This window comes from Daphnia pulex, chromosome 8 (genome assembly GCF_021134715.1).
Source record: "Daphnia pulex isolate KAP4 chromosome 8, ASM2113471v1".
Lineage (NCBI taxonomy): Eukaryota > Metazoa > Arthropoda > Branchiopoda > Diplostraca > Daphniidae > Daphnia > Daphnia pulex.
This window is the reverse complement of record NC_060024.1, coordinates 8,857,308-8,882,026: the sequence shown is the minus strand read 5'-3', so window position 1 is coordinate 8,882,026 and position 24,719 is coordinate 8,857,308. Positions and strand designations below refer to the sequence as shown.

The window sequence follows — 24,719 nt, the reverse complement described above, 5'->3', positions numbered from 1 at the left end:
CCTTACTTGTGATAAATCTTTATTTTCTCTGTGTAAGTTTCGATGGCCATTGATGTTCAGACTGTTGATGGAGAGATGCTGTAAGTGTTTTAATTTCTTATTACAATTAGTAAGAATACCTGTAAAAGGAATAACTTTTCAGGTGTTGAACCTTGATGTGCAGTATAACTATTCAAATTCCCGCCTTCATGGTGAATGAATCTTGCTCAAAATATTGTAAACTCATACGGACGGTTCGCCGATTCCCCATTGCTCGGCGAAGTTTTGCATGAATTGATGGAGTTTTCAGTATTCTGCTTTTTCTTCTCTAGCGAATTTGAAATAGACAAAACAATAGTAGTCTCACATATTTTTTTTAGATACTTTGCTTTTACTTTTTTCATAAAAATACGCCTATTCATTGGTGATTATCGCGATTTCTGTCAATTTTAAATCTCAGTATTACTTTGCCAATGGGTTGGTTCTTAAGTTATATTAACCAGATCAAATAGCACTAATTAAGAGAAATAGTTTAGAAAGAAAACCGGTAAATTGCACAGTATCACCAAATAGCAATTACGTTTTGTTAGTGAACAGACAATTTTAAAATTAACTGTGTTTTATTTTTTAGCCTCGACGTTGTGAAACCAAAAAACGCAGATAGGCCATCCAACAACCAAACGCATTGAAAGGGAAAATAATTTAAAACAAATGTCATGAATTATGAACAATTAGTTTCTTGAACATAAAAATCTAATTTCAACTGCCAATTTTTCTGTTTGCTTTTCTCTTTCCATTCATTTATGTTCTCTGCCGTAAGCAGTTCTGAATGTTCGAAGTCGAATTGCAACGACATTTCCCTGATTGAGTTGCTATCATTCAACAATAAATCAATTCCCTTTTTGGTCACAGAATCGCAGTAAGCTAATTCTAATTCTTCCAAATGTTGAAAATCATGAAGCAACGCGGCCCTTTCAAGTATGTCATCCGTAAGTTCAAAACAATCAGTAATTTCAAGACCCTTGAGAGAAGGTGAAGACAATAGCAAAAGTAGGGATTCGGAATTAACAGACGAAAAGGTCACACGCAATACTTCAAGTTTCTTCAAAATCGGATGTTCAACTTTGATTCGTTTTCGACGCACAGAATTGTCTTGTTCTTCAATAGGAATTTCACGGCTGACACAATCATCAATTACAAGCGAATTGAGATTAGGACATAACTCGACGATAGAATGAAAGTCGACATCATAGAAATTTTCCAGTTTCAGGCTCTCGAGAAGATCTCCATTGGCCTTTAGCAATGGGATCACTCCATCATAAAACTTTACTTCAGGACAAGCAGATATCTGTAGGTGACGGAGACTAGCAAGCGACAATAATGCCAATAAGTCACTGTTAAGAAAACCATTGATCCCCTTAATCTTGACCTTGATAATTGAAGGGCAAAGAAGAAGCGCTACGACAAAGCTTCCAGGTACATACGGACTAACGACAGTGATTTCAGTTACGGAAAATTTGGGGATAACGGGCAGGTTATTCTCAAGCGCTAATTGATGAATGTTACTCAAAACTTCTACAACTAACTCATGACTTAATACTTTCAAGGAAGGCAGGTTTTGAAGAGCGATTTGAATTCCTTTCTTGGTAACGTTAGTTCCCTTGACGCGCAATATCTGAATACCTTTACACTTCCCATTATCCCACATATAATCTATTCTTCCACCTTCTTCTCCCAAATAGTCGGCATCACCACACAATCTTTCAATTCCAGCATCAGTCACAGCTGGACAGTGACTCACATCCAGCTCCCTTCAAAATATTACATATTCACATTAATATAATTATAGACAATAAAAATTTTTCAGTTGACACTTTTTCTACCTTAGATATTTGCAATACGTTCCAAAAACTTCCAAGCTATTATCTCCCACTGAAGTGAATGCAATCTCCAATTTCTCCAATTGCTGGAATTTAGGAAAGAATTGTAGTATGGATGTCTCAATATTAAGAATGTTATCTCTGCTCCTCTGAAATTCTATTGATTTCATACACTGCAATATTTAAATTAGCCCAACTGTAAGATTATGTTACTAGAATAAGAATAAGCTTAGTTGCTCATTACTGGACATTGTATAGCAGCATGTTTAAGATATCCACGGATCTGAACTTCATTACATGAGGTTAATAGTAGCTCATCGAGTTGAGAAGTGATAACCCATTTCAAGTGTTTGTCCAACAAATTATTATAGTGAAGATAGTACATGATTTCCTCCAGAACATGCAAAGCTAGAAGCAAAAAAATGTGTTGATCAAAGTGAAGTCAATTACGTATCAGAATTGATAACTTACGTAGCTGATGTAAAGGAGACGTGCCGAGCTCTAAATCTGATATGGCGTCTGATAGCTTGATTGGCTTCCATGTCCACTGATTCATGCTTTGTACAACATATGCTATCGACAATTCCAATAAAGTTTTTGCACTTTTCGCTCGAGGCATGACGAAAATACAGAAAAAAAGTGTTGTCAAAATTACTGAACAGGCGTTACACGGCTATGTGCAAGTTGAAGTTTATAATACGTCTAAAGTGAAAACACAAAACGCCGCTAATAAAACGTGAAAGTGAACAACACTGAACAACCAGGAATAATTAATAATAGCAGAAGATCTTATGATTTATGATTTTCATTAAGGAACACAGTTGCCATTTAATGATATTAACGGATTTCTCGATTTCTCATATTTCAGATTGAAAAATGAAAACTGAAAACGTGGATTCTGGATTTCTGCTTTCTGGTTATATTCTATAGATATTCTATTACTCTGATTTGGTCATCGGATTGAAATATTTTTTCCTGCATAAATATCGACAAGCAATGGAACAAATGCTATGCTATATTCCACAAAGTGATAACCCATACTGATCACCGAGCTGGACCTAGTAAAGTAAGCTCCACGCACAATTGCAGATAGAAGATTTGTAAAATTCATAGTTTTGTTATTGAACGGGAACGCACAATTTCAAAATTGGGTGATTTATTTTCTAGCCTCAACATTATGAGTTTATGACACCAAAGAACATGCTTAGGGAATATATCAAGTGAACACAATGAAAAGGGAGAACATTTAAAAACAAAATCTCACCAATTATGAACAACTAGTCTCGATAATTCCTAATAGTTAGGTTAAATTGCCAATTTTTCTGTTTGCTTTTCTCTTTCCATTCATTTAGGTTCTCAGTTGTAATAAGAGAGCTCTCGTTAATTTCCAACTCCATGCTATTGATTGAGTTGTTTTCATTCATCAAAAAATCAATTCCTTTTTTGGTCAGAGAACCACAGAAAGCTAATTTTAAATGTTTCAAATTTTGGAAATGATGAAGCAACACAACTCTTTCAAGTATGCTATCCGTAAGTTCAATACAAACAACAATTTCAAGAATCCTGAGTGAAGGCGATGACAAGAGCTGCAAAAGTAGGGATTCGGCATTGAATTGAAAAGACGAAAAGAATAGACGCAATACTTCAAGTTTTCTTAAAATTGGTTGTTCGATTTTGAATCGTTTCCGACGCACAGAATTGTTTGGATCTTCAACAGGAATGGGAATCTCACAATGGTCAATTGTAAGCGAATTGAGATTGAGACATAACTCAATGATAGAATGAATGTCGACATCAGAGAAATGTTTCAGTTTCAGGCTCTCGAGAAGATTTCCATTAGCCTTTAGCAATGGGATCACTCCATCACAAAATGTTACAAAACGACCAGATATATTTAGGTGACAAAGATTAGCAAGTGACAATAATTCTAACAAGTCACTATCAAGAAAATTACTAATACCCTTAATCTTGACCTTGATAATTGAAGGGCAAAGAAGGAGCGCTAAGCCTAAGCTTCCATGTGTGTACGGACGGGCGACAGCGATTTCAATTAAGGAATATTTGGGGATTACGGGCAGGTTACTCTCAAGCGCTAATTGATGATGATGAATGTTACTCAAGACTTCTACAACTAACTTATGACTTAAAACTTTCAAGGAAGGCAGATTTTGAAGAGCGATTCGAATTCCTTTCTTGGTAACGTTAGTTCCCTTGACGCGCAATATCTGAATACCTTTACACTTCCCATAATCCCACCATACATAATCTTTTCTTCTACTTTCCTCTTCCAAATGGTGGGCACTACCACACAATCTTTGAATTCCGTTGTCTGTCACACCTAGACAGTGACTCACATCCAGCTCCCTTTAAAATATAACATTTTCACATTAATAAATTGTAGGCAATACAAATATTTCACAGATGACACTTTGTACCTTAGATGTTTGAAATAAGTTCCAAAAACTTCTAAGCTATTGTCTCTCACAGAAGTGTTTGCAATTTCCAATACCTCTAATTGTTGGAATTTAGGAAGGAATTGCACTATGGATGTTTCGATATCAAGAAATTTCCAAGTTTCTTCAAATTTCAATTTTTTCAGTAGCTGTAATAAATAAAAGAATGCCAATTAGAAGATTATCTTTTTATCTTAATAGAGCAGAAAACGTAATTGTTTCTTACTGGGCATTGGATAGAAGCATGTTTGAGTTGTACATGAATCTCTTTTTCATCACGTGAGATTAATAGAAGCTCATTTAGTTCAGATGTAATAACCCATTTTAAGTGTTTAGTCAGCAATTGGTTCATGTGGAGATAATGCACGATTTTCTCCATAACACACAGAGCTTGAAGCAATAAAATATGTATAATAATACAAAAATAAGAAAGTGAAATCATATTAGATTCAACACTTACGCAGCTGATGTAAAGGACTTGAAACTAGATCTGAATCTGACATGTCTAAGAGCTCGATGGGCTTCCATGACCACTGGTCCATGCTTTGTACAACATATGCTATCGACAGTTCCAATAAAGTTTTTGCACTTTTCGCTTGAGGCATGATGAAACTGCAAAAAATTGTATAAATATAAAACAGTCGTTGTATGGCTATGTGCAAATTACAAGTTTTTGAAGCCAAATTACCAAATTTTAACGTGCAGTCATGAAGCATGAAGATAAGCGAAAATTGACGAAAGCCAGGAACAGCAGGCGATCCACGAGCTTGAATTATCATTTAAGAAATAAGAACACAGTTGCCAATACAATCAAACATGATTAGCGAATTCCCATGGCCATGGGTGAATTACGAAACACGAAAACCTGGTGGATATTTGAATTATCGGATTGAAATATTTTATCCCGCATAAATACTGACCAACAAATGCAAAATTCCGCAAACCGGCAAACTTGATCAGCGTCCTACTGACAACCGCCGCTGGACCCAAACATTACTCGTTGTCAATGCAAAAATGACAACCCAATCATAGTGAATCGACGGGAGTTACTCTTTAAAATAGAAGTCGTGACAAATTTTTGGCAGTAGCAAAATAGAATTTGAGTATACTTTAACACTGTGATCTGATATAATGATAAAGTGTACACCTACAAGTGATTTTAATACGTTTTAATAATGTGTTTAGCAAGTTTGGCATGCTTGATTTGTTACTAGTAAAGGCCTATGGTACCAGCCTTTTATTATGGCGAAAACGCCCATATGTTTCAAAGAAATGATCAATAAGATCATTACATGTTTTTTTCCCCAAAGAAAATGGTTTTTGAAAAAGGCATTTCACGTCTATTTTGCTTGAAGGAATAAGCCAGATATTCGGGCTAGAGGTTTCATTGTCTTTAGTGGATGCCGACCACCTTATTGTAACGCAGATGTCGCCATATCAACTTATTTCCTAATACAACACAGGATACCTTTTTCTTACAAGTGAAGATGTTTAAAAAAAAGGGCGCAATTAGAGATCTATAAACTAAATGGAATTGAGGTTACGACCATTTTTTAACCCCGTTTTAATTATCTAGCTCGCTATTTATAAAATGACTGAGGTGCAGCCGCAAATAAAAGAAGTAAGCTAGTCGAACGTCGTTTGCAGTACTTTCACCACGTGACAAATCAAGTGCGTAAGTTATGTTGTTATTGTAGAACAGAAAACGTCCTGGAAACTAGCAGCGCCGTGCTGGTTTTCATTCTAATAACAAGACTGTTAAACTATAGCCCACGGTTAGGTGTGTTTGCTTCCGCTCCTCATCCAGCAGTCAGTGTTTCTCCAACTGTAGTCTCTGAAGCATATCAACATCTTCAACAAGTTTCCTACATTTTCGTTGCGTTGAATTGCGAAAGGTGAACTTGTTTCAGTTGATACTCGAAATTCGCCATCTCGTCTTGTTGTTCAGCCTCGTTTTATCCGTCACCGTGGCAGGTAAATAAATCATTTCCTGTAGTTCAAATGACAACATGTTCATTAATTCATTAACTTATTATTTAGATGATTCGGCTAAAGACTTTTCGCAAAACAGCAGTTACATAACAGTTTCGCCTATTACCTTAGCAGAGACAACTTTGGCCACATCCATAAACAGCAGCGGATACGACGAGGATTATTACCGTAAAAACAGTCCTCCGGCCAATGCTGTAAAGAAAAGCACAACAGTTAAACCCGTTGTCAGACGACCGGCTACTACGAGCCGACGTCCAAGACCAACTAGGCATCCAGCAGAAACTAAAGATCCCGTTCACAGTTGGGATCAAGCCGGTAAAGAAATACGCCATAACATTTTTCAACATATTAAATTCAATGCAATCATTCATGCAGATACTTGCGGGGGGCAACATCCTTGTGCCTTTGTCAGACGATCAGAATAATAAAGTCATCGAGGAAACTTACCGGTCGACTAGTTTCCCAATAGCGAGAACGTATCCATCAATCTGCACTTGGAATGTCAAGGTACGTAGAAAATCACATTTGCCCTCGAAATTCATGGTGATGATGGGTCGACTCCAGTGAGCATAAATTGCCGTCACGGTCGAATTGTTTTTGACGAACGCAGTTGACTGCCCAATGACAAGGAATGCACAAATGGATACATCCGCGTTTCTCCCTTTATGAAAGAAGCCAAGTAATACAGTCAAAAGTTAAGTTTAGTTCACCTTAAAAATAAAATGATTCATTATGGGATACAACAGAATCTGTGGCCGCATCGGAGACGTCCCTCCTCTCCAGTGGCACGTCGAGGACCAACAGCCGGAAACTGTGACCATTTCCATGCGGAATATGGGACTTGAAGAAGACAAATCCACCGGTCTGTCTTTCACCCTCCAAGGTACAGCACTGGCACTTTTAAAAATTTTCATTTCCTTATAAAAACAACTTACTTCTATTAAACTGATAGGTGAATGTTTGGCATACTTATCAAACGTGACTATCAACGACAATGGCATGAATTCCAGCAACAGTCAGTGGCTGCATCAGCTGTGGAAAAACTCGGTAGTCGCTGGAGGACCCAGGGTTTTCATTCCGGGTGTGGATCTGACCAATATTATTCCCTGGATGGAAAATCCTGGAACACTGCCGCCACCTACGACATTGGCAAGTGTCACTACAGTAAATAACATTGAGAGTAACCTAAATCAACCGCCTACCCGTCGTCCTCGACCAACTCGACGTCCCAACATCCGACGCCCGTCACTTCCAACAGCTCATCCAGTCACTGCCCGTGCAACAACACCTCGACCCATAACTTTTGACCAATACGGTTTGTCTACATTTGAATACAAAAAGGGGTTAATAAATAATTTTAAAAAATTGAAAAACAGATACTTGCGGAGGAACAATCCATGTCCCTTTGATATTCGATCGACTCTCGTTCCACGAATCGTCGCATTTCTTCACCGGACGCAATTATCCTCTCGTCTGCATATGGAATGTCAAAAGTAAAAATCAAACTTTTATAACGGCTTTAATAATTTAATCAATTACATTCGCAGGTGAGTCCGCTATGCCGTCGTACTCGAGTCACAATGAGAGTGGATGTCCGGAGTCGATTGGCCGATGTGGATGGCTGTACAAAGGGATACTACACCGTGACACCTATAATGAAGGAAGCAAAGTACTTGATTCTTTGTAAAATTATATTTCCTTTAATTACCATCATTGTTTTGTGTCAAGACTTTGCGGCCGGATCGGAACAGTTCCGCCCTTCCAGTGGTACGTGGACGACCAAAAACTGGAAGATGTTTCCATCGTCATGTAAAACATTGGATTAAATGACGGCCGTTCCGAGGGTCTGTCTTTCAGCCTTCAAAGTAAAATGACATTTAAAGATAATTTGATGAATCAATTGAATGTTGTATACCTGATTCTGTGTCTCTGTGGTGAATTTTAGGCGAATGTATTCAAATCAGGCCGGATATCAAGAAGATTGACGTCGATATTGAAAATTATTGGTCCACTACTCGATGGGTGAATCGATTGAGGGAAGAATCTGTTAATGGAGATGGGCCGAGATTAATCACACCTGGGATCTTTGGTTCCACGACCATCAGCTCGATCCTGCCAAACACTCAAAACTTCAATAAAACGACCTCTAACCATTTTGAAGATCAATAAGACATTCCCTGGGTCATCCTGAAGCCGCTGTCCGACACGAAGATATCTTCTTCGTCAAACGTAGTTCCAAATGTCGTTAGAAATGAGATTGTAGCTCCAGCAGCGATTCATTCGTCAATAAGTCCTGTGAATAATCTTCCAAAGATTCCCCACGTCACCCCGCACGTTACTTCCCCTATTCCATGGGTCATTCTAAAATCTCCCGTTAGTGAAAATCATTCCCCATTAAAGGCATCAACGACCCCATCTACTTCAGCTAAGCCGTTGACTACGGTCCGTCCACCCACCACCCATCGCTCTTCGACTAGTCCATCGACAAACAAGCCAACATCAAAGACTCAACGTCCGCCTAACAAGACATCTAATGGTTCAGTTCAGTCGTCAACAACAGCGACTCGTTTGTCATCGACCACCGTTCGTCCCGGCACTGCAGCCAAGAAACCAGCAACTAAATCTGCTGTTCCATCGTCCACTCGTGTTTCTACAGTTCGCCCTACTTCCCCCACCGTTCGTCAACAAACTAAACGACAATCAACTACGACCCGAAAATCAGGCACTAAGGTTTCACTCACAACCAAAAGTCCGGTTCTTAATGTCCCCAACAGCAATTCAAAGGCGGCCACAAACGGGGTACGGCCAATTGTGATTAACGATGACATCATTATCGACGAAGCCATTTCTGACATCACGTCGCAATTGGAAGAAATCAAAAGGGAAGCGGAAATAAACCAGCAGAAATAACAGAAACAGCAATGAAACATAATATATGTCTGATAAGCATATGGCTTATTGACAGCAGTAATTACTCAGTTATAAATTATCAGGCCTAAATAAATATTATGCTACTATCTATCTCTCATTTTGTGGTTGATAAATAAATCGGTGGGACCTAAACTATAACCAAAAACTTTATAAAAAAACGTTCATTCCATGGGAAAAACGTGCACTAGTATAAGGAATAAAATGTAATTTACTTACTGAATAGGGGATACCGAGACTCCATGAGACGTAACAGTGAAATAAGTAGGCAACGTGCTTGGCAACTCATTCGTGCATGCCCAACAACGACACTATCCATGCAAAATAGCACCAACTAATAATAAACCAAGCAGAATGTTATTATTCATGTCATGTATAATAATTTGTTTTAGTCATCATTACCAAACTTGACAGTTGATCTCGCTGATTAAGAAACTTGACACCATGATGGCACGAACGATGAATGGCCAGAATGGGCATCATTTCCTCTCCCCTTATTCAAAGGCGCGAAAAGATAATTGACGTGGTTTTTCCAGGTGCGGTTTTACCAGATTTGTGAGAACTTGTTCTTTCCTTTATTAAAAAAACTAACAAACAAGAAATTTAGATTCGGTTACATTTTCCTTGAGCAAGTAAAATATTTTAAAACTTACCCATACAGCATTCCCGTGTGAGTCGAGCGAGCGTGAAATAATATCTGCATGGAATGCGTGTCACGGAAATTCACGAAAACATTATCACAAGAGATTTTTCGGTTGAAGAAGTTTCTTATTCTGCGGTTTCGCTCGTTTCATTTGCTTAAAGAGGACAGAATTTATATGGTGCAGATGAGCTCAAAAGAGCAAAGAAAAAACCTCTGGGCAACTTTTTTTTAAATAGTTGAATGCTGGGATATAATAAACACAGTGTTCATTGTGTAGTCTGGTGTAAAATGAGTTTACTATGTTGTTTCTTGTGAGAGTGCTGGAGAAAACGACTTGTTGTTGCCACTTAATTCCATAACTGCTACAGTTTCAGACTCTCAGTCCAACGTCTGAAGCATCTGAGTAAGCACTTGCTGCCTGGGCGTCTCATTATTGCCTATCAACCAGAAGAAGAGTTAGGACACCAAATAATTTGCACGTACACTTTTTCACTGGTTAGGCACGTCGTACTTGCCAGATTAAATGTCGTTCAATTCGCCATGGATCGGACGATCACCCTGGAAGGTAAATTTTGATTTATTATTTCGATTATTAAGGGGTTAAGATTTAGACGTTTAATTTTAAATTTCACCTGTGCAGGTAGTCGATATGCGCCAACAAGTTTTCGTTGTGTTTGTCATCCATTGCATTCTCGTCGTGTCGTTCACTTCGGCAGGTAGTACCTATCACAGAACTAAAACTGAAAATTTTTAATGGGCGATCAAATCTCGTATTCTATTAGGAAAAACACCTTTTTTGAGAAACAAGTCGATTGAGACGGAAAGTCAATCGTCCATAACCGAATTCGATCCAGAGTACACTGAGATGAATGACGATCTACCACAAACTATTCTGCGATTGTCACAAAATCTCATCCATCCAGCAACATCTGATTTTCTTCCAAGTACCAAAAACTACTTCAACTAGCGCAGCACCAACTAAACAACCAGCTGTTTTTAACGATAACAATCCTGAAAACGAATCTTGGCTCATCTCGCAATCCCCCGAATCCAGCCATCCATCACATTCGTCGGATTCAGTCACCTATTTCCCTTCGTCAACAGAAAAAACAAGTCAGCGGCCATCATCGACGACCGTTCGACCACCCACAACTTATTTCAACGACTATCAAGACATTCCATGGGTTATTCTGAAATCTCCTGAGCAAACAGAAAACCATTATTCGTCATCATCATTTGAAATTTACCCACATAATAACCAAGCCGTTAATGTGAAACAAGTCCCAGAAATGACGACTACAAATCCGTGGCTGGCTCTAAAATCTGCTTATCTTCGTAAAAATTCTACTGCTTCATCATTAAAGTTAACAGCTCCCTACAATCAACATTACTATTCAAATAACCCAAACCGCAATACCATAAACAGGGAAAACCTTAACACTGCAAACACGTCTCTACTACCTAGGACAACAGCTAAATATATTACAACAACTGGCAGGCCAATGACGACCGATCTGCCAACAACCGAACCACCAACTACTCCTGAAGTTACTTCTAACCTCATCAGATATTCAACACAGCCACAAACGACCATTTTTAATCATAATAAGTTAAATTCTTTTCCTACCTTTCCAGCATCAAACGAAACACCAGTAGCAACGAATACCTTCACCAGTCCAGCACCAACAGAGCCCAGTCGACCTGTCAAAGTTGGATCAGCTGAGAACGACGCCAATATTTCTAACATCAGCTTGAAAGAAGAGAAATCTAGTTTGACCAAATTACAACAGACATTTAAGCGAACTTACAACAAATTAATGAAAATCATGTCCTAAATAATATACAAAAACAAAATAACATTTGTTTAGCTTATCGGAATGTAGTGTAGCCATCCCCTGAATTGAAACCTATTAACATTTTGTTGAATAAAGTAAGAAAAAATTGATGTTGTTAAATTTTTTAATATTTCTTGAGTACCACAGATAAAAAGAATTTTGATCAAAACAATATTCTTTTTCCTTTTAAGTGGGCATTTTGTGAAAGCACATAAACATAAAGAAAGTGTTCGAATAGAAAACGAAACTTAAAATACATTGGATCGCATAATTTGTCTCACTGAAATCACCTCTGATCTTAAACAGTTATTTTTACCTGATTCCAATGCTTCTCTTGAGCCATGGTTCTCATACGCTTAAGGTTCACATTTCCACAGTTGTGTACACAAATGTCGCCCAAAGGATTCGTTTCGTTCAGAAAGAAATCGATGCCTTTCTGGCTCACATTAGAACAACCGTAAAAGTTTAACTTGGTCAAATACTTGAAACTGTTTCTAGCGCAAGCTTCCTCGATGATCTGGTCATCAAGAGTGAAACAATCGTCTATGGCTATCTCTGTAATAGTAAGGGAAGATAAAAGCAAAAGTAAGAGTTTGCGTGAAATAACGAAGATATCGTTGGGTGTATCAGAGGAGAGAGAGATGACTTCCAACATCCTTAACGGAATTACTTCCTTTGGGGTACAAAGAGAAGAGTGGACGCCATCACCTACCACCGGTTCGGGAGTATCCAGATCGGTACTTTCTAAAGAAAGGAACAAACGGCGTATGTTCGGACAGCATTGGATGATGAGATAGACTTCTTCACTCGTTACTTCCACCGATAAATATAAATCTTCAAGTGTAAGGCCACGAGCTTGTAGAAGAGGAATTACTCCGCCACGAATAGAGACTGACGACATGAAGGTTATCAAAATTTCGAGATTTTTTAGTTGTTGAAGCTTTCGAAAACCTGAAATACAATTGCGTTTAGTTTGTCGACACATACGAATACCATCATTTCAGATTTTTCTCACCTAATAACTCCTCATCCGTAAATCCTTCGTCGTTTACATGTATCATAACATCAACTTCAACAAGCGACGGACACATGTCAACCATCAATGAAACGCTTCCTTTTTTATAGGGTTTATAGGGTACTTTGTTTGGCATAGCCATTAACAACTTGGTCAAGGAATATTTTTTTGATTCTCTGTTATCATTACGAATTCTACGAAAAGCTCTTAGGATATCAGAATCATCGTCGCAATTTAATTCTTTCAGCTCTGGTAAATGTTCGATAGCAAATCGAATTCCGATATGAGTCACTTCCGTTCCATAAACTGATAATTTCTGAAGGGAACTTTGACCGTTGCAACAAACTTCAACTACAGAATCAGTTACACCAGGGCAGCGATTAACTAGCAACTCCCTAGGGGAAAAAAATATAAAATGTACAATCAATTTATTTGATTAAATAAGTAGAGTAGAACCTACCTTATTTTTGGTTTACAAGTTGATCCAAGTTTGAGCATGCAACATGCACCATAAATTGTGGAAGATAAATCAAGAATTTGCAAGTGTTCAAAACGCTGCAAAATAGAAGCAAAAGCCTCTTCTACTTCAAAATTACTCTTTCCATTGCAAAAAAAACCATAGCCATCATGAATCTTCAGTGTAGTGAGTTGCTGTAATTGCAAAGAGTTACACATAAATTTACTACTATTATAATGCAGAATTAACTATTGGTCTATATACCAAACATCTGTCAGATGCCAGACGAACGATGCGAAGATTTCTTTCTGCATCACGTCCAGTGCCCAGTTGTGATAAATCCAGAACTTTCATGTGTGGGCTTTTAAAAAGTAAATCAAACATGTCCTCTGTTATCGAGTAGTCTTTCAAGAGACATTCAGTCATGTACTCCAGACAATGTGAAGCTGTATGTAGTCAAAATGCCGTAATAAAATAATTGTAACAGTAAACCAACTAATAACCAAGTATTCCATAGACACTCACGCAGTAAATAAAAATGACAGAAAACGTGCTCCGAACTACGCGATGCCGTCCATTTCTCCATGTTATCGACGATACTGTCCATACACAATTCTGCCAGAGATTTGTGGTACCATTTCGGCTGAGGCATGTTGATTGTTGAAGATAATGGTTAAGAGAACACGTTCAGTGAAAACCACGACACGTACACGACGAAAATCAACGACAACGATCACACATCACACTAAAGAATGTTCTAAAATCTAAATATTTCGCAGTTTTCTCTCCCTAGTGGCCTAGTCCCTTCTTCTGTCTGACTCTTGACAATTAAGCGCGAACCGTGAAATCTATTGCCATGCCGGTCCGACAGGGCAATAGCCATAGAGGGCTATTGCCCTGTCAGTGCTGAAACCCCCATCTAGTGACGGCTTTTGGTAGCCTGTTTGAATCCAAACGAATGCTAACTAGAATTCAGCTCACCCGCGTTAGCAAGGGGAAGGGATGTTTGCGATTTTTTTTCATAAAAGAAAAATAAAAATACCATGATATGAAGAACAAAAGTCTAAAAAAAATGGTAGCCTTTCTGAATCCATCCATATGAATGCTATGTAGAATTAAGTTAACGACCTTGTAAGTTATAATATGGGACGTTATATTGTAAACTGCAAAGCTATCACAGAATATATTTTAAAATTTGTTTTCGTAATATCAAACCTCAATTTGAAATTTGTGTTTAATTAAAGTAAGCTAGGGAATATTATTAATTCAGGAGGATATTTTATAAAATTTTGTATCATTATGGGTGAATAGCAGAGCAATCTATTGCTCTGATGAATAGTTTTAAAAACTTGTTTATATAGTAAAACATATTCTTGAAAAAGGAAACGCATTTATTGTGTTTTGTTTTTTGTAAACAAAACAAATGCGTTATCATTTAAAGCATGTAAATTACATGGTTTCATTTACAACAACAGACTGAGTCACCCTCAATCTCCCCCCTTGACCTTGTTTGGCTGAAGGTTGAGCCGGAGTTCTCAGAAGTCAGAATGGGGTGCGGGGGGTTGTTTACGACCTTGAATAAACATCGACCAGCAACGTGACTCACCATTTCCCCCTTTTCTGCTGATTGATTCCCACGTTACGCGTGAATCGAACAAGAAAGATGGGACCAACGGGACTCCCGTTTTATGCAGAACTGGCTGCGCATGGTTCACCGTTCACCCTCTTACGTCTGAGAGAATTAACGGAATTAGTCAACACAAAAAAAAATCATCAACACAGGAAATATTGCCATCATGATAGGCTGATACTTAAAAAAATAAAACTGGTTCACGCCCGTTGCACTCAATCGTTTCACTTTTTGAATGCTTCTCTTCCACCGGGTCGATAATTTTTTAAACAGCCTAATGTAATGATAAACAAATAAAGTTAAACTTTTTTACCAAAACGGAAAGCCCACTGAATTTTTAAGGATCGGTCTTATACCGTGACATCACGTGACATTGAAATCTACCTTTGTATCATGCGTCATTAAAAATTTTTAGTTTATAAAGTTTAATTTATAGAATTTTAATTATAAAGTTCTATCGTCCTATACATTGCTTCTAATTTAACCAAAGAGTGTGTTTACCGTCACTCATGGCTGTGTACTATCTCTCTCTATTCGATTTTTATAAGTTAAGAGCCACCGAAAATGTTTTTATCTTACGAACAACAAGAGCAAAAACAAGATTACTTATATGCACTGAACGAGATGAAAAAACGCTTACAATAACTATGGTTATCTAACCTGAGAATTCAATAACAGTCATAGATATAAGAATCATCATATCCATAATAGTTTGTAACAAAGAATTTTGCACATAATTTTACTCATACATGATAACACTAACACGATTCGTTAGTCGTGACGGAGTTAATTTTAAAAAAGGACTCCGCGGGGTGCAATAGGCCTAGACCAAGGTAAAAGTGTACATACGTAATGTGAAATGCAATAGCCGTCGCTAGATGGGGTTATTAACACTGACAGGGCAATAGCCCCCTATGGCTATTGCCCTGTCGGACCGGCATGGCAATAGGTCCGACCAGCGCGAACAGAATAATTTCATTGAACGCGATGCACCATTGCCAGATTTCTTTTACAACTCGCGTGAATCGATAAAATTAAAATTAAGAAACGAAAACGAACTAAATTTCTCAATCCACACAACAACAAAAAAAGTAAATTGCAAATACATCAGCAAATAATAAAAAATAATAAACATCCCTTTCTTCTCGTGTCCTGTCTCACAGTTAAAGCGATTAAATTAAAGTAGTAGGTAGGATCACCCGTTGTTAAAACGATGCAAATATTTTTAACATCAGCACTTAGAATAAAAAAGATAAATTAAGTTTAATGTCCAGTCTAAATTACTTCAACGAACATAAAAGCGAACTTACAAGTAATGAAAATCATGTCCTAATTGAATAAATGTAGTGTAAGGCTTATTTAAATTTACACCCATTAAGAAGGTGTGGAATGAAGTTCAATTGTAAAATGAAACAGACACATTGAATTCCGTACACAACCTACCTTTCCAGCATCAAACGAAACACCAGTAGCAACGAATACCTTCACCAGTCCAGCACCAACAGAGCCCAGTCGACCTATCAAAGTTGGATATCACCTGAGAACGACGCCAATATTTCTAACATCAGAGCTTGAAGGAAGAGAAATCTAGTTTGACCAAATTAGAAATTACAACGGACATTTAAGCAAACTTACAACAAATTAATGAAAATCATGTCCTGAATAAAATACAAACACAAAATTAGATTTGTTTAGCTTATCGGAATGAGTGTAGCCATTCCCTGAATTGAAACCTATAAAAATTTTGTAGAATAAAGTATGAAAACATAGATGTTAAAATTGAATTTATTTAATATTTCTTGAGTACCACAGATAAAAAGAATTTTGACAAAAACAATATTCTTTTTTCTTTTTAAAGATATAAACATAAAGAAAAAGTGTTCGAACAGGAAACGAAACTTTTAAAAGAAATATTGGATCGCATTTCTGTCCGCCCATCTCACTCTGCGATCACCTCTAATCTTCAACAGTTATTTTTACCGAATTCCAATGCTTCTCTTGAGCCATGGTTTTCATACGCTCAAGGTTCACATTCTTTTAAAGAAATTTCGTCCAAAGGATTCGCTTCGTTCAAGAAGAAATCGATGCCTTTCTGGCTCACATTAGAACAACCGTAAAAGTTTAACTTTGTCAAATACTTGAAACTGTTTTTTATTTAGTGCAAGCTTCCTCAATCATTTGGTCATCAAGAGTAAAACACTTTTCTATGGAAATCACTGTATACAAAAGCAATAGCAACAATTTGCGTGGAATAGCGAAGATGGGGTTTGGAGAAAAAAAAAGGTCAGAAGAGATATGTCTTCCAGCATCCTTAACGGAAATACTTCCTTTGGAGAACAATGAGAAGAGTGGACGCCATCATCTACCACAGGTTCAGGAGTATCCTGACCGGTACTTTTTATAACAAGTCGCAAACGGCGAATGTTCGGGCAGCTCTTGATGATGAGATAGACTTCTTCACTCGTTACTTCCACCGATAAATATAATTGTTCAAATGTAAGGCCACGAGCTTGTAGAAGAGGAATTACTCCGCCACGAATAGAGATTGACGGCATAAAGCATGTCTCAATTACAATTTATTTATTAGTTTAAGTTCTCGAAAACCTGAAATAAAATTTTTTAATTTCCCCAAACATATGAATACCATTACTTCAGATTTTTCAACCATCAATGAAATGCTGCCTTTCTTATAGGAGACTTTTGGATTTGCGAATGTTCTATTAGGTGCAATTTTCTGAAAATTGCACCATTATTATCCATTGCCCTTCAGCATGCAGTGTTGAACAGTTGGGTAAAATAGTCATTGTTGTCTGATGGCTGTCGGGCTTACTTTATCGGCAGCGTTTTGTCGATATGTCGTCTCTTGCTACCTGTACCGGCGTTGAGGTAATGCTTGATGTATAGTCTCATTTAATTATTGACTTTAAATCAAAATCTCCCTTCTCATTTCAGTTCAATCGTTTTCCGCCCTTCCATAGACGTGATCCATCGGTTAAACTGAGGAGAGGCTGCTGATATTCAAGACCGTCAATAACTGTACCTTAACTCTTCGTTCTTTTACCGGTTTCTCTTAACCACGGTCGGGTTATCTCCCTGGTTCAGTCAATCAATGGAAAATTTCATATATTTTTATGCTACAATAACAATACCATGCAACAATACCATAACTATTCCACCCAAACCCTCCAACCTTAAAAACCGCAAATGTTAGGAAAAAATTGCAACATGCATAATCGAAATAAATAAATTTGTAACACCAAAATTTTTATCGAAAATTTATTAAGAAACACATAAAATAATTATATTTAATAAACAGAGCGTCCGGTTCGAAGCTCCTCTTTTCTTATTTAGTACGAGTCAAGGCAAGCAATTCGCCATCCAATGGGAAAAAAGCGATGATTTATTTTTACGGAAATCTACGTCAGTCAAGTTACAAATTTTACTGATTCAACAATCATCGCTTTTTGTATCATTTGGTGGCGCACAGGCCTGCGCATTGCTTTGTTTTAACTCGCACATCTAGTGAAAATTGTCTACGGCCCCCAGAGATAGTATCTGATCTGGACCGAGAAGAAGAGAGAAGTACGAGGCAAATTTTTCCGGGGAGATATAGTCATACTAGGCTTCCGGGTTAGACTCATGACCCTCCAAAAGTTTTCATCAGATCATGAGCCTTCCAAGTCCCCGTTTGACCAGAGCCCTCTCCTCCTCCTGGTTTCACAGCGAGTGAGGACCACCGGCGGGCGTTGGTTAGTGGTTAGTTAGGGAAACGGGGCCACAGAAAAGAAGGGAGCCCAGATATGCACTTGTCATTTATCTAACAACTACACAATGTATCAGTCTTGAATTGCAGCACCTTCTCGTCAGTTTACAACAGTTGATGTGATCAGTAGCAAAAGAGTTACCCTGTAAACCCTGTAAAGCGGAATAAACATTTTTTTGGATGACAATAATATTCAAACAAGGTTTTAGCGACAAAAAGTTATACCCAAATCAATAGGACCTGTGTAAGGAAGTAAATCAGGGAGATGGAAGGGTAGCAGCCACCGGGTTAGCAAACAAGGAACCTTGTTGACTGTATGGTCCTTGTCCTTTTCCTTCAAAATATGACTTAGCTCATCAAATCTGTCATGCCAATGTGTTAGAAACCTGAAATGAAGAACTTGTAAATAAAAAAACATTAAGTCACCTTGTTCATAGTTTGTGTCATCAATGTGCTTGACATATATGATCTAGAAATGATTAAACAGTTAGTAGTGTACACTCAAAATAGGGAAATGGCTGGGATTGGCGATCTAGCAAGTCCAATACAAACAGCAGACAATTATGATGAATCCTATTAAAGATGAGAAGAATATATGTTTCAGCAATACTGTATTGGTAAAGCTAGTAATGGTTGTTACCTGTTTCATTTTGATGGCACATATTGATTTTGAACAAATGATTTTGAACAATGATTTTGAACGAATAACAAATGGTTAACAGCAGTAAGCCGCACGACCCTTTCAACACGTTTTCTCCTGTATAAGTTGATGAGATTCATTAAGTGTATCCAACATATACACGGAATAGAACACATCACCGACAATCTACAGATGAAATCACTCGAATTTACCAGTAAATACATTGGTAATTTTCGAAAGAAAGATAGCTTCACTTTTGACAGCAAACCGCCATGAGCCCATAACTGACACAATTAACGCGCCATCTATTAGACATGCCTAAACACTCATTATTTGAAGGACTGAACTTGAGATATTGTCAGCTACCTACGTTAGCAGGGTACCCGAAGGGATGTTTGCGATTTTTTTTTTATTAAAAAACAATCAAAAAAGGACATGACCTACAAAAGTCTGAAAAAAAATTTACACTACATTAAAAAACCACATTACGTCCACAGCAGGTAGACGTAGTACTCAGCATCAAGTACTGAGTTCTGCTGCTGACTGCTGAGTATGAGCGTATGTCAATGTGAGTGATCAGAGTGAAGTAACAAGTCAAGTCTGTACATGGCATTGGACACGAGATGCACTTTTGCCAGATTTTTTTAAAACTCCCGTGAGTCGACTTAAAATTAAGAAACGAACTAAATTTTAAATTTGCTCACGATTTCACGAAAAAGTAAATTGCAAATAATATTCGAAACAGCAAATAATAAAAAAATAATGAACTTCCCAAGGAACTTCCAGTCCTTCTCGTGTCCAGCCATCCAGCCCAGCCTGCAGCCTCACAATTTAAAGTAAGATCACCCGCTAAAAGAAAACGATGCCAATATTTTTACATAAATTAGAAAAAAGAGAAATTTAGTTGGACCAAATTACCTCAACGCCTCAACGGACATTTAACTTTTAAGCGAACTTACAAGTTATTGCAAATCATGTTCTAATTGAATACAAGTAAGATTATTTGAATTTACAACCACCAATTAAAAATATGTGGAATGAAGTTCAATCGTAAAATGAAACACCTTGACTTGAGTACCACAGATAAAGAATTGTAGGTGACAACAATAATGTTATTTTCCCTTCTAATCACTACTTTGTGAAAGCATGTAAAGGAAATAAGTGTTTGAACAGAAAAAACGAAGAAATATTTGGTCGCATTTGTCTTACTGCAATCACCACTAATCTGTAATCTTAAACATTATTTTCACCAGATATTCCAGTGCTTTTCTTCCGCCATCTTTTTCAAACGATTAAAGTTCACATATCCTCAAACAGTGTTTGGGGTAAAAATAGATTATCTAGCTTGGCTACGTTGCCTATGCTGCGCAGTCTCCGCTTCGTCTCTTTACACGTTAAAAGATCCCGCACAGACGCGCACCCAAACTCTGCAAACAAAATCGAGTCAAACTTGCTAAACAACACGGGTTTGAGTTTTTAAGAGACAAAAATTGACTGTTATAAACAGTCAATAAGAAAATTTATTAACAGACTCGAACAGACTGTTAATAAATTTTTCTTATTAATCGATTGCGTAAAAACCTTAAGAAAAAGATAGGAATTAAAATTAAAGAATTAAAGCACGAATTGTTAATTGCCTTTTCATTCCCGTGAACAAAATCAGCTACCCAGTAGTATTTTTGTTAACTAACTTAACCTTAATTTGTTCGGGCCATAACCAGTTTTTCCGAAATGTTGCTAATGCTAAGTATAATAAAAAGACAATGTTGGTATAGTTTTAGTTTAAGATATTTTATTGAGACTTTCATTCAAATCACGCACACTCTCAACTTCACACACTCATTCTTCAAATCTACGCTCATCCATTCATTAACACGAAGGAAGCGAAGGAAGAGAAGAAAAGAGAAAGAAGGGGAAACATAAAATTAAGAAATCGATTCGAGATTAAGAGTCAATTCAATTTGTCAGGTGAACATCAATATCATGACCCGATTATGAAAGAAGATGAGAAAAAAGATGAAGGAAAAAAAGGGGGAAGGTAAAGAATTTAGGGGAAAGAAAAAGAATAGACATAGATACATTATACAATAGCAAGAGTAGTTTTTTTTTGTGGGGGGGGGGGATACACGAGTTTTTGGGGGTTTTTTCTGATTATCTGACAATTTTTTTTTTTTTTTTTCATTTAAGTCCTTTCTTTATCCTTACACGTAATCCTCTTTCTTGGCTGACGACGCTGCTGCTTCCCGAGCTTTCTTCGCCTTTTTCCGTCGATTGGTTCTTTGGTTTGTTTTTTGCTCACGAGTCAGGATCTCGCAAGACATAGAATCTTCCGGCAAGTTCTTGTCGTCGACTGGATCATCCAAGTGAGTTGCAGTGGTTGTCTGCTGGATTTCTTCATCAGCTATTGCTCCAGGTTGCGAAATGTCTTGAGTCAAACTCTGTTGGTGGACGGCCAATGGATGACCAGGAACCGATTCCTCTTCCGTCTGGGACGATCGTTGTCTTTTCACGTAATGCACGACTTCCACCTTGTACCACAGTTTATTTTGGCCTTCGAAAAGCATTCCGTCGTAGGTCTTATACGCACGCCTCGCGTCCGGTGGATTAACAAATTCAACCGCCATGGTGCCAATGTAATGGCCGCTATTTTCGTCAGTGAACGTCGTGTAGTGTTTGACAGAGCCAATTAAAAGTTGAAAGTCATCAACAATATCTGCGCCGGGGACCGATGGTGGTAAGTTGCTTATAATGAGGTATTCGACAACGGTCTCTTTGTTGGTATCAATGAAAGATGACGATGCCGCCGTTGGTGATGCGACATCATCCACTAAGTCGGATGTTGGATGTTGAAGTTCATCGATTAAAATTTCATTGGTGGATTTACAAGAGATATTAATCGGTGCCGAAGGATTCCCAAAGTCGGTAGAAGCTTGGATCACTGGCTCGGAGATTTCCATTTTACTTTCGGCCAACCGTCGAAGGACTTCCGTGTTCTTTTTGTCTTCAAATCCAGTCAGGTTCTTTTCCAATACTTTGTCGATCGAATCTGCGGGGGTGTGGTCAGACGACAGAAACGATATCAATTCTAGAAGACGGTCTTTAGCTTCAATAACACGGCTCGACTCTGATTCCTTTTCGATCAAACGAAGGTTTTCTTGTTCAAGGGTGAGTATTCTGGTTTCCATGGCACTTTGAGATGAGGCTGATGCCCACTCGTCTTTTTCGTTTTCGAGCTGACGATTCTTGTTGTTAGAGAGGGCGAGTTCGAATTCTAATTTTGCCAATTCGGCCTTCAGGATCTTATTTTCGGCCGCAACATCGCTATTTTCAGCGAGCTTTCTAATCAAGGTACGGTTGTTTTCTTGATAGATGTTGTCTTTGGTCATCGACGGCCTGATGGTCGGTCTGGTAGTAAAGGCGGTTCCCTTTCGGGTTCCCAAGACGTCCGGTTGAATAACACTCTTCTTCATCACTGCACGCTGATGCGATTTGGTAGTACTTTCAATGCAGTCATCGATGAAACAAAATCCCATCCAAGGAAGGAAAAATGGCATAAGCCAATCAAGTATGCAATGCATTTTGGATAGAGATCAAAAGCTTCTTTTTAATTCTTGTAACAGATTATTCAGATCGACGAAATTAAGTAATAGTACGTTTATCTATTGTCGTTGGCGTCGCCTCCATATGTATGCCGGTCAAGGGGAAACCAACCTTTGCACGAGTCATTTCCTCATGTTTTTCCTAGCTTTTTAATTTAATTTCTTCTTTTCAACGTTTCAAAATGAATTGAAATTATAGTTTAAGATTTTAGATTTATTGTTCAATCTGTCTAAAGTTAAATACAATTAATTATAACCTTTTTATTTTCATTTGAAAAATAAAGGTTTCGGGGATTCTGGGTTTGGATGCAATGTTTCCGCTTTGAAACAGCGACAGAGCGCCAACGGCGGTCAATTTGCAAACTTATGTCCATTTTCAAACAAGTTTTATTTTCCCAAGCGACCGAATTTAAAGAGAAAAAATCGAATAGTTTTTTAATATTTTTTAAATTTCCCTTGTGAAATGAATTTTATTATGAATCCAATGATAACTTAATAAATCTAAAGCTTGAAATACCATAGGTAATAAGTTATATAAAGACGTTTAAGCTAGGACACGTGATACAGCTGAGGCTGAACACTTGTAATATAGCATTTTATTGTAATAATAACACAATAAAAACATTTAGAAAGGAAGAAAATATAACGTGCTAATATGGACTTCCGCACTTCCATTAGGATTTTTCCGCTGAATGAAATTGTACGAGAATAAGGAAGTACGTCACCATGTTCCTATTAGTTACCGCATTGATGTAAAGAAACGACAAGTTTAAATTAAAATATATTTTTAAAAAGTATTCGAAACCATAATACCGTTGGAAAAAGGTGTTTGCTCACACTGAAAAATCCCATGGCATTGATGTGAGGTTTCATGTGCAAAATTCGTTCCGTGAACAACGACACCTATAACGGGAGAGAAATTTAGCTGTAACTGTTAACATATAAATTTTCTACGATTAAAGTGTTATTGAGGTCTACCTCATTTTGCAACGACGGTTGGTGATGAAGTAGCTGTAATAAAGCCTCGTAAACCTTATCAGTCTGTGTAAAATCAGTGAAAGGAATTGTTGTAATCAATCTTTGCTAAACGCTATAATTGAATACTAGGTTAGGGATGTCATCGGAGAATGAAGAAAGAATCAAGAGATGAACGAGACTTTCGAGACAAATGCCGGCATTCAACCCTCCCAAGAGCCCATCTCCGCTGGTTGCGCCCATAAGGACAAATAGAGAGCAATTAATAACACTAACAAAGATAAAAATGACCTCAAGGGTAAGAAAGACGCCAAAATGGCGGTTCAGTTTGCGAATTGCGTTGCAGATCAAGCGGTGATGGCCTCTTAAAGCAATGAGATGAGAACGTTGACTTTCAACCAACGTTAAACTTGATGGATGACTCGGAGTAAACTGATCCTTGAAATGTTTCCGGATGGCTTTGAGCTGGAGTGAAATCATTTTCATCAAAATAGAGAACAATGCCAGCTGGACGGCTGGGTAGATTTTGTTGACTAATCCCAACACGTCCAGGATTTTGCGTGCTCAGGGAGCGTCATTGGAAATGACATCAAGCGAGGGTATTATATCCAAGCATAAATTCTGAAATCGATATTAAGTATGCTGTTAAAGTTTTTTTCTAAGTGATCAACATATTAATCATACCGTAGTAATTATGTAGATAATGGCTTTAACTGCTATGTGTCTGCATTTGGGATAAAATTCTGATGAATGCCCATTTTCCTCCAACAATTTGAAGGAAAGGATGAGATCCAGCCGATCCAGCTAGGTTTTCGGTCGTGTAGGTCTAAGTAACAGAAAAGAAATATGACTGCCGACTGTGTAGAGCGCCAAATTTAAATAGTCGATAATGAAATTCCACGAGAAGGTCGTGGTAGAGATTCCATTCGT

General features: G+C 37.7%; 5 protein-coding genes and 1 long non-coding RNA gene across 11 annotated transcripts; 2 read left to right on the top strand and 4 right to left on the bottom strand.

The window, feature by feature from the left end:
* Positions 1 to 501: 501 nt before the first annotated feature.
* LOC124199631 lies at positions 502 to 2,634 on the bottom strand. The gene is made up of 4 exons (XM_046595541.1): positions 2,331 to 2,634; positions 2,104 to 2,267; positions 1,863 to 2,032; positions 502 to 1,790 (listed from the first exon to the last, which is right to left on the bottom strand). The coding sequence occupies exons 1-4, from the start codon at positions 2,476 to 2,478 to the stop codon at positions 701 to 703; spliced, it is 1,572 nt and encodes a 523-aa protein (XP_046451497.1). The 5' UTR covers positions 2,479 to 2,634; the 3' UTR covers positions 502 to 700.
* Positions 2,635 to 2,998: 364 nt separating this feature from the next.
* LOC124199475 lies at positions 2,999 to 5,761 on the bottom strand. 3 transcript variants are annotated; one of them, XM_046595297.1, is made up of 5 exons: positions 5,001 to 5,761; positions 4,773 to 4,924; positions 4,539 to 4,702; positions 4,295 to 4,461; positions 2,999 to 4,223 (listed from the first exon to the last, which is right to left on the bottom strand). In XM_046595297.1, exons 2-5 carry the CDS (start codon positions 4,915 to 4,917, stop codon positions 3,137 to 3,139), a joined length of 1,563 nt encoding a protein of 520 aa, XP_046451253.1. In that variant the 5' UTR covers positions 4,918 to 4,924; positions 5,001 to 5,761; the 3' UTR covers positions 2,999 to 3,136. The 3 variants fall into 3 exon arrangements, with proteins under 3 accessions (XP_046451253.1, XP_046451254.1, XP_046451255.1); XM_046595298.1 differs by having other exon boundaries at positions 4,773 to 4,938; positions 5,001 to 5,032; XM_046595299.1 differs by lacking the exon at positions 5,001 to 5,761 and adding an exon at positions 4,980 to 4,997.
* A 372-nt stretch (positions 5,762 to 6,133) lies between these two features.
* Positions 6,134 to 9,365, top strand: LOC124199478. Its single transcript, XM_046595304.1, has 9 exons — positions 6,134 to 6,286; positions 6,353 to 6,619; positions 6,680 to 6,983; positions 7,051 to 7,187; positions 7,257 to 7,619; positions 7,681 to 7,797; positions 7,852 to 7,973; positions 8,033 to 8,169; positions 8,250 to 9,365. Exons 3-8 carry the CDS (start codon positions 6,970 to 6,972, stop codon positions 8,132 to 8,134), a joined length of 855 nt encoding a protein of 284 aa, XP_046451260.1. The 5' UTR covers positions 6,134 to 6,286; positions 6,353 to 6,619; positions 6,680 to 6,969; the 3' UTR covers positions 8,135 to 8,169; positions 8,250 to 9,365.
* Positions 9,366 to 10,058: 693 nt separating this feature from the next.
* Positions 10,059 to 12,087, top strand: LOC124199477 (putative uncharacterized protein DDB_G0281251). Of its 2 annotated transcripts, XM_046595302.1 has the most exons (3): positions 10,059 to 10,440; positions 10,516 to 10,591; positions 10,658 to 12,087. In XM_046595302.1, exons 1-3 carry the CDS (start codon positions 10,399 to 10,401, stop codon positions 10,840 to 10,842), a joined length of 303 nt encoding a protein of 100 aa, XP_046451258.1. In that variant the 5' UTR covers positions 10,059 to 10,398; the 3' UTR covers positions 10,843 to 12,087. The 2 variants fall into 2 exon arrangements, with proteins under 2 accessions (XP_046451258.1, XP_046451257.1); XM_046595301.1 differs by having other exon boundaries at positions 10,516 to 12,087.
* On the bottom strand, positions 11,865 to 14,054 carry LOC124199476. The gene is made up of 5 exons (XM_046595300.1): positions 13,708 to 14,054; positions 13,447 to 13,628; positions 13,186 to 13,376; positions 12,726 to 13,120; positions 11,865 to 12,661 (listed from the first exon to the last, which is right to left on the bottom strand). The coding sequence occupies exons 1-5, from the start codon at positions 13,832 to 13,834 to the stop codon at positions 12,009 to 12,011; spliced, it is 1,548 nt and encodes a 515-aa protein (XP_046451256.1). The 5' UTR covers positions 13,835 to 14,054; the 3' UTR covers positions 11,865 to 12,008.
* Positions 14,055 to 18,544: 4,490 nt separating this feature from the next.
* Positions 18,545 to 19,719, bottom strand: LOC124199526. Of its 3 annotated transcripts, none has more exons than XR_006876864.1 (5): positions 19,395 to 19,719; positions 19,216 to 19,332; positions 19,002 to 19,148; positions 18,816 to 18,937; positions 18,545 to 18,727 (listed from the first exon to the last, which is right to left on the bottom strand). It is a non-coding gene; the product is annotated as an uncharacterized LOC124199526 (long non-coding RNA). The 3 variants fall into 3 exon arrangements; XR_006876865.1 differs by having other exon boundaries at positions 18,816 to 19,148; positions 19,395 to 19,520; positions 19,582 to 19,719; XR_006876863.1 differs by having other exon boundaries at positions 18,816 to 19,148.
* Between the last annotated feature and the right edge of the window lie 5,000 nt (positions 19,720 to 24,719).

Bases quoted from the DNA above. Each gene is read 5' to 3' on its own strand.
- LOC124199478 (XM_046595304.1), top strand. The intron at 7,188-7,256 runs GTACAGCACTGG...TTAAACTGATAG, and splicing joins TCTGTCTTTCACCCTCCAAG to GTGAATGTTTGGCATACTTA. The intron at 7,620-7,680 runs GTTTGTCTACAT...ATTGAAAAACAG, and splicing joins CATAACTTTTGACCAATACG to ATACTTGCGGAGGAACAATC.
- LOC124199631 (XM_046595541.1), bottom strand. From the start codon at position 2,478: ATGCCTCGAGCGAAAAGTGCAAAAACTTTATTGGAATTGTCGATAGCA. The intron at 2,268-2,330 runs GTAAGTTATCAA...TTTTGCTTCTAG, and splicing joins GTCTCCTTTACATCAGCTAC to CTTTGCATGTTCTGGAGGAA. The intron at 1,791-1,862 runs GTAGAAAAAGTG...AATATTTTGAAG, and splicing joins ACGTATTGCAAATATCTAAG to GGAGCTGGATGTGAGTCACT.
- LOC124199475 (XM_046595297.1), bottom strand. From the start codon at position 4,917: ATGCCTCAAGCGAAAAGTGCAAAAACTTTATTGGAACTGTCGATAGCA. The intron at 4,703-4,772 runs GTAAGTGTTGAA...TATTGCTTCAAG, and splicing joins AAGTCCTTTACATCAGCTGC to CTCTGTGTGTTATGGAGAAA. The intron at 4,224-4,294 runs GTACAAAGTGTC...TATATTTTAAAG, and splicing joins ACTTATTTCAAACATCTAAG to GGAGCTGGATGTGAGTCACT.
- LOC124199476 (XM_046595300.1), bottom strand. From the start codon at position 13,834: ATGCCTCAGCCGAAATGGTACCACAAATCTCTGGCAGAATTGTGTATG. The intron at 13,377-13,446 runs GTATATAGACCA...TTGCAATTACAG, and splicing joins TGGCATCTGACAGATGTTTG to CAACTCACTACACTGAAGAT. The intron at 12,662-12,725 runs GTGAGAAAAATC...ATTGTATTTCAG, and splicing joins TACGGATGAGGAGTTATTAG to GTTTTCGAAAGCTTCAACAA.
- LOC124199477 (XM_046595301.1), top strand. From the start codon at position 10,745: ATGACGATCTACCACAAACTATTCTGCGATTGTCACAAAATCTCATCC.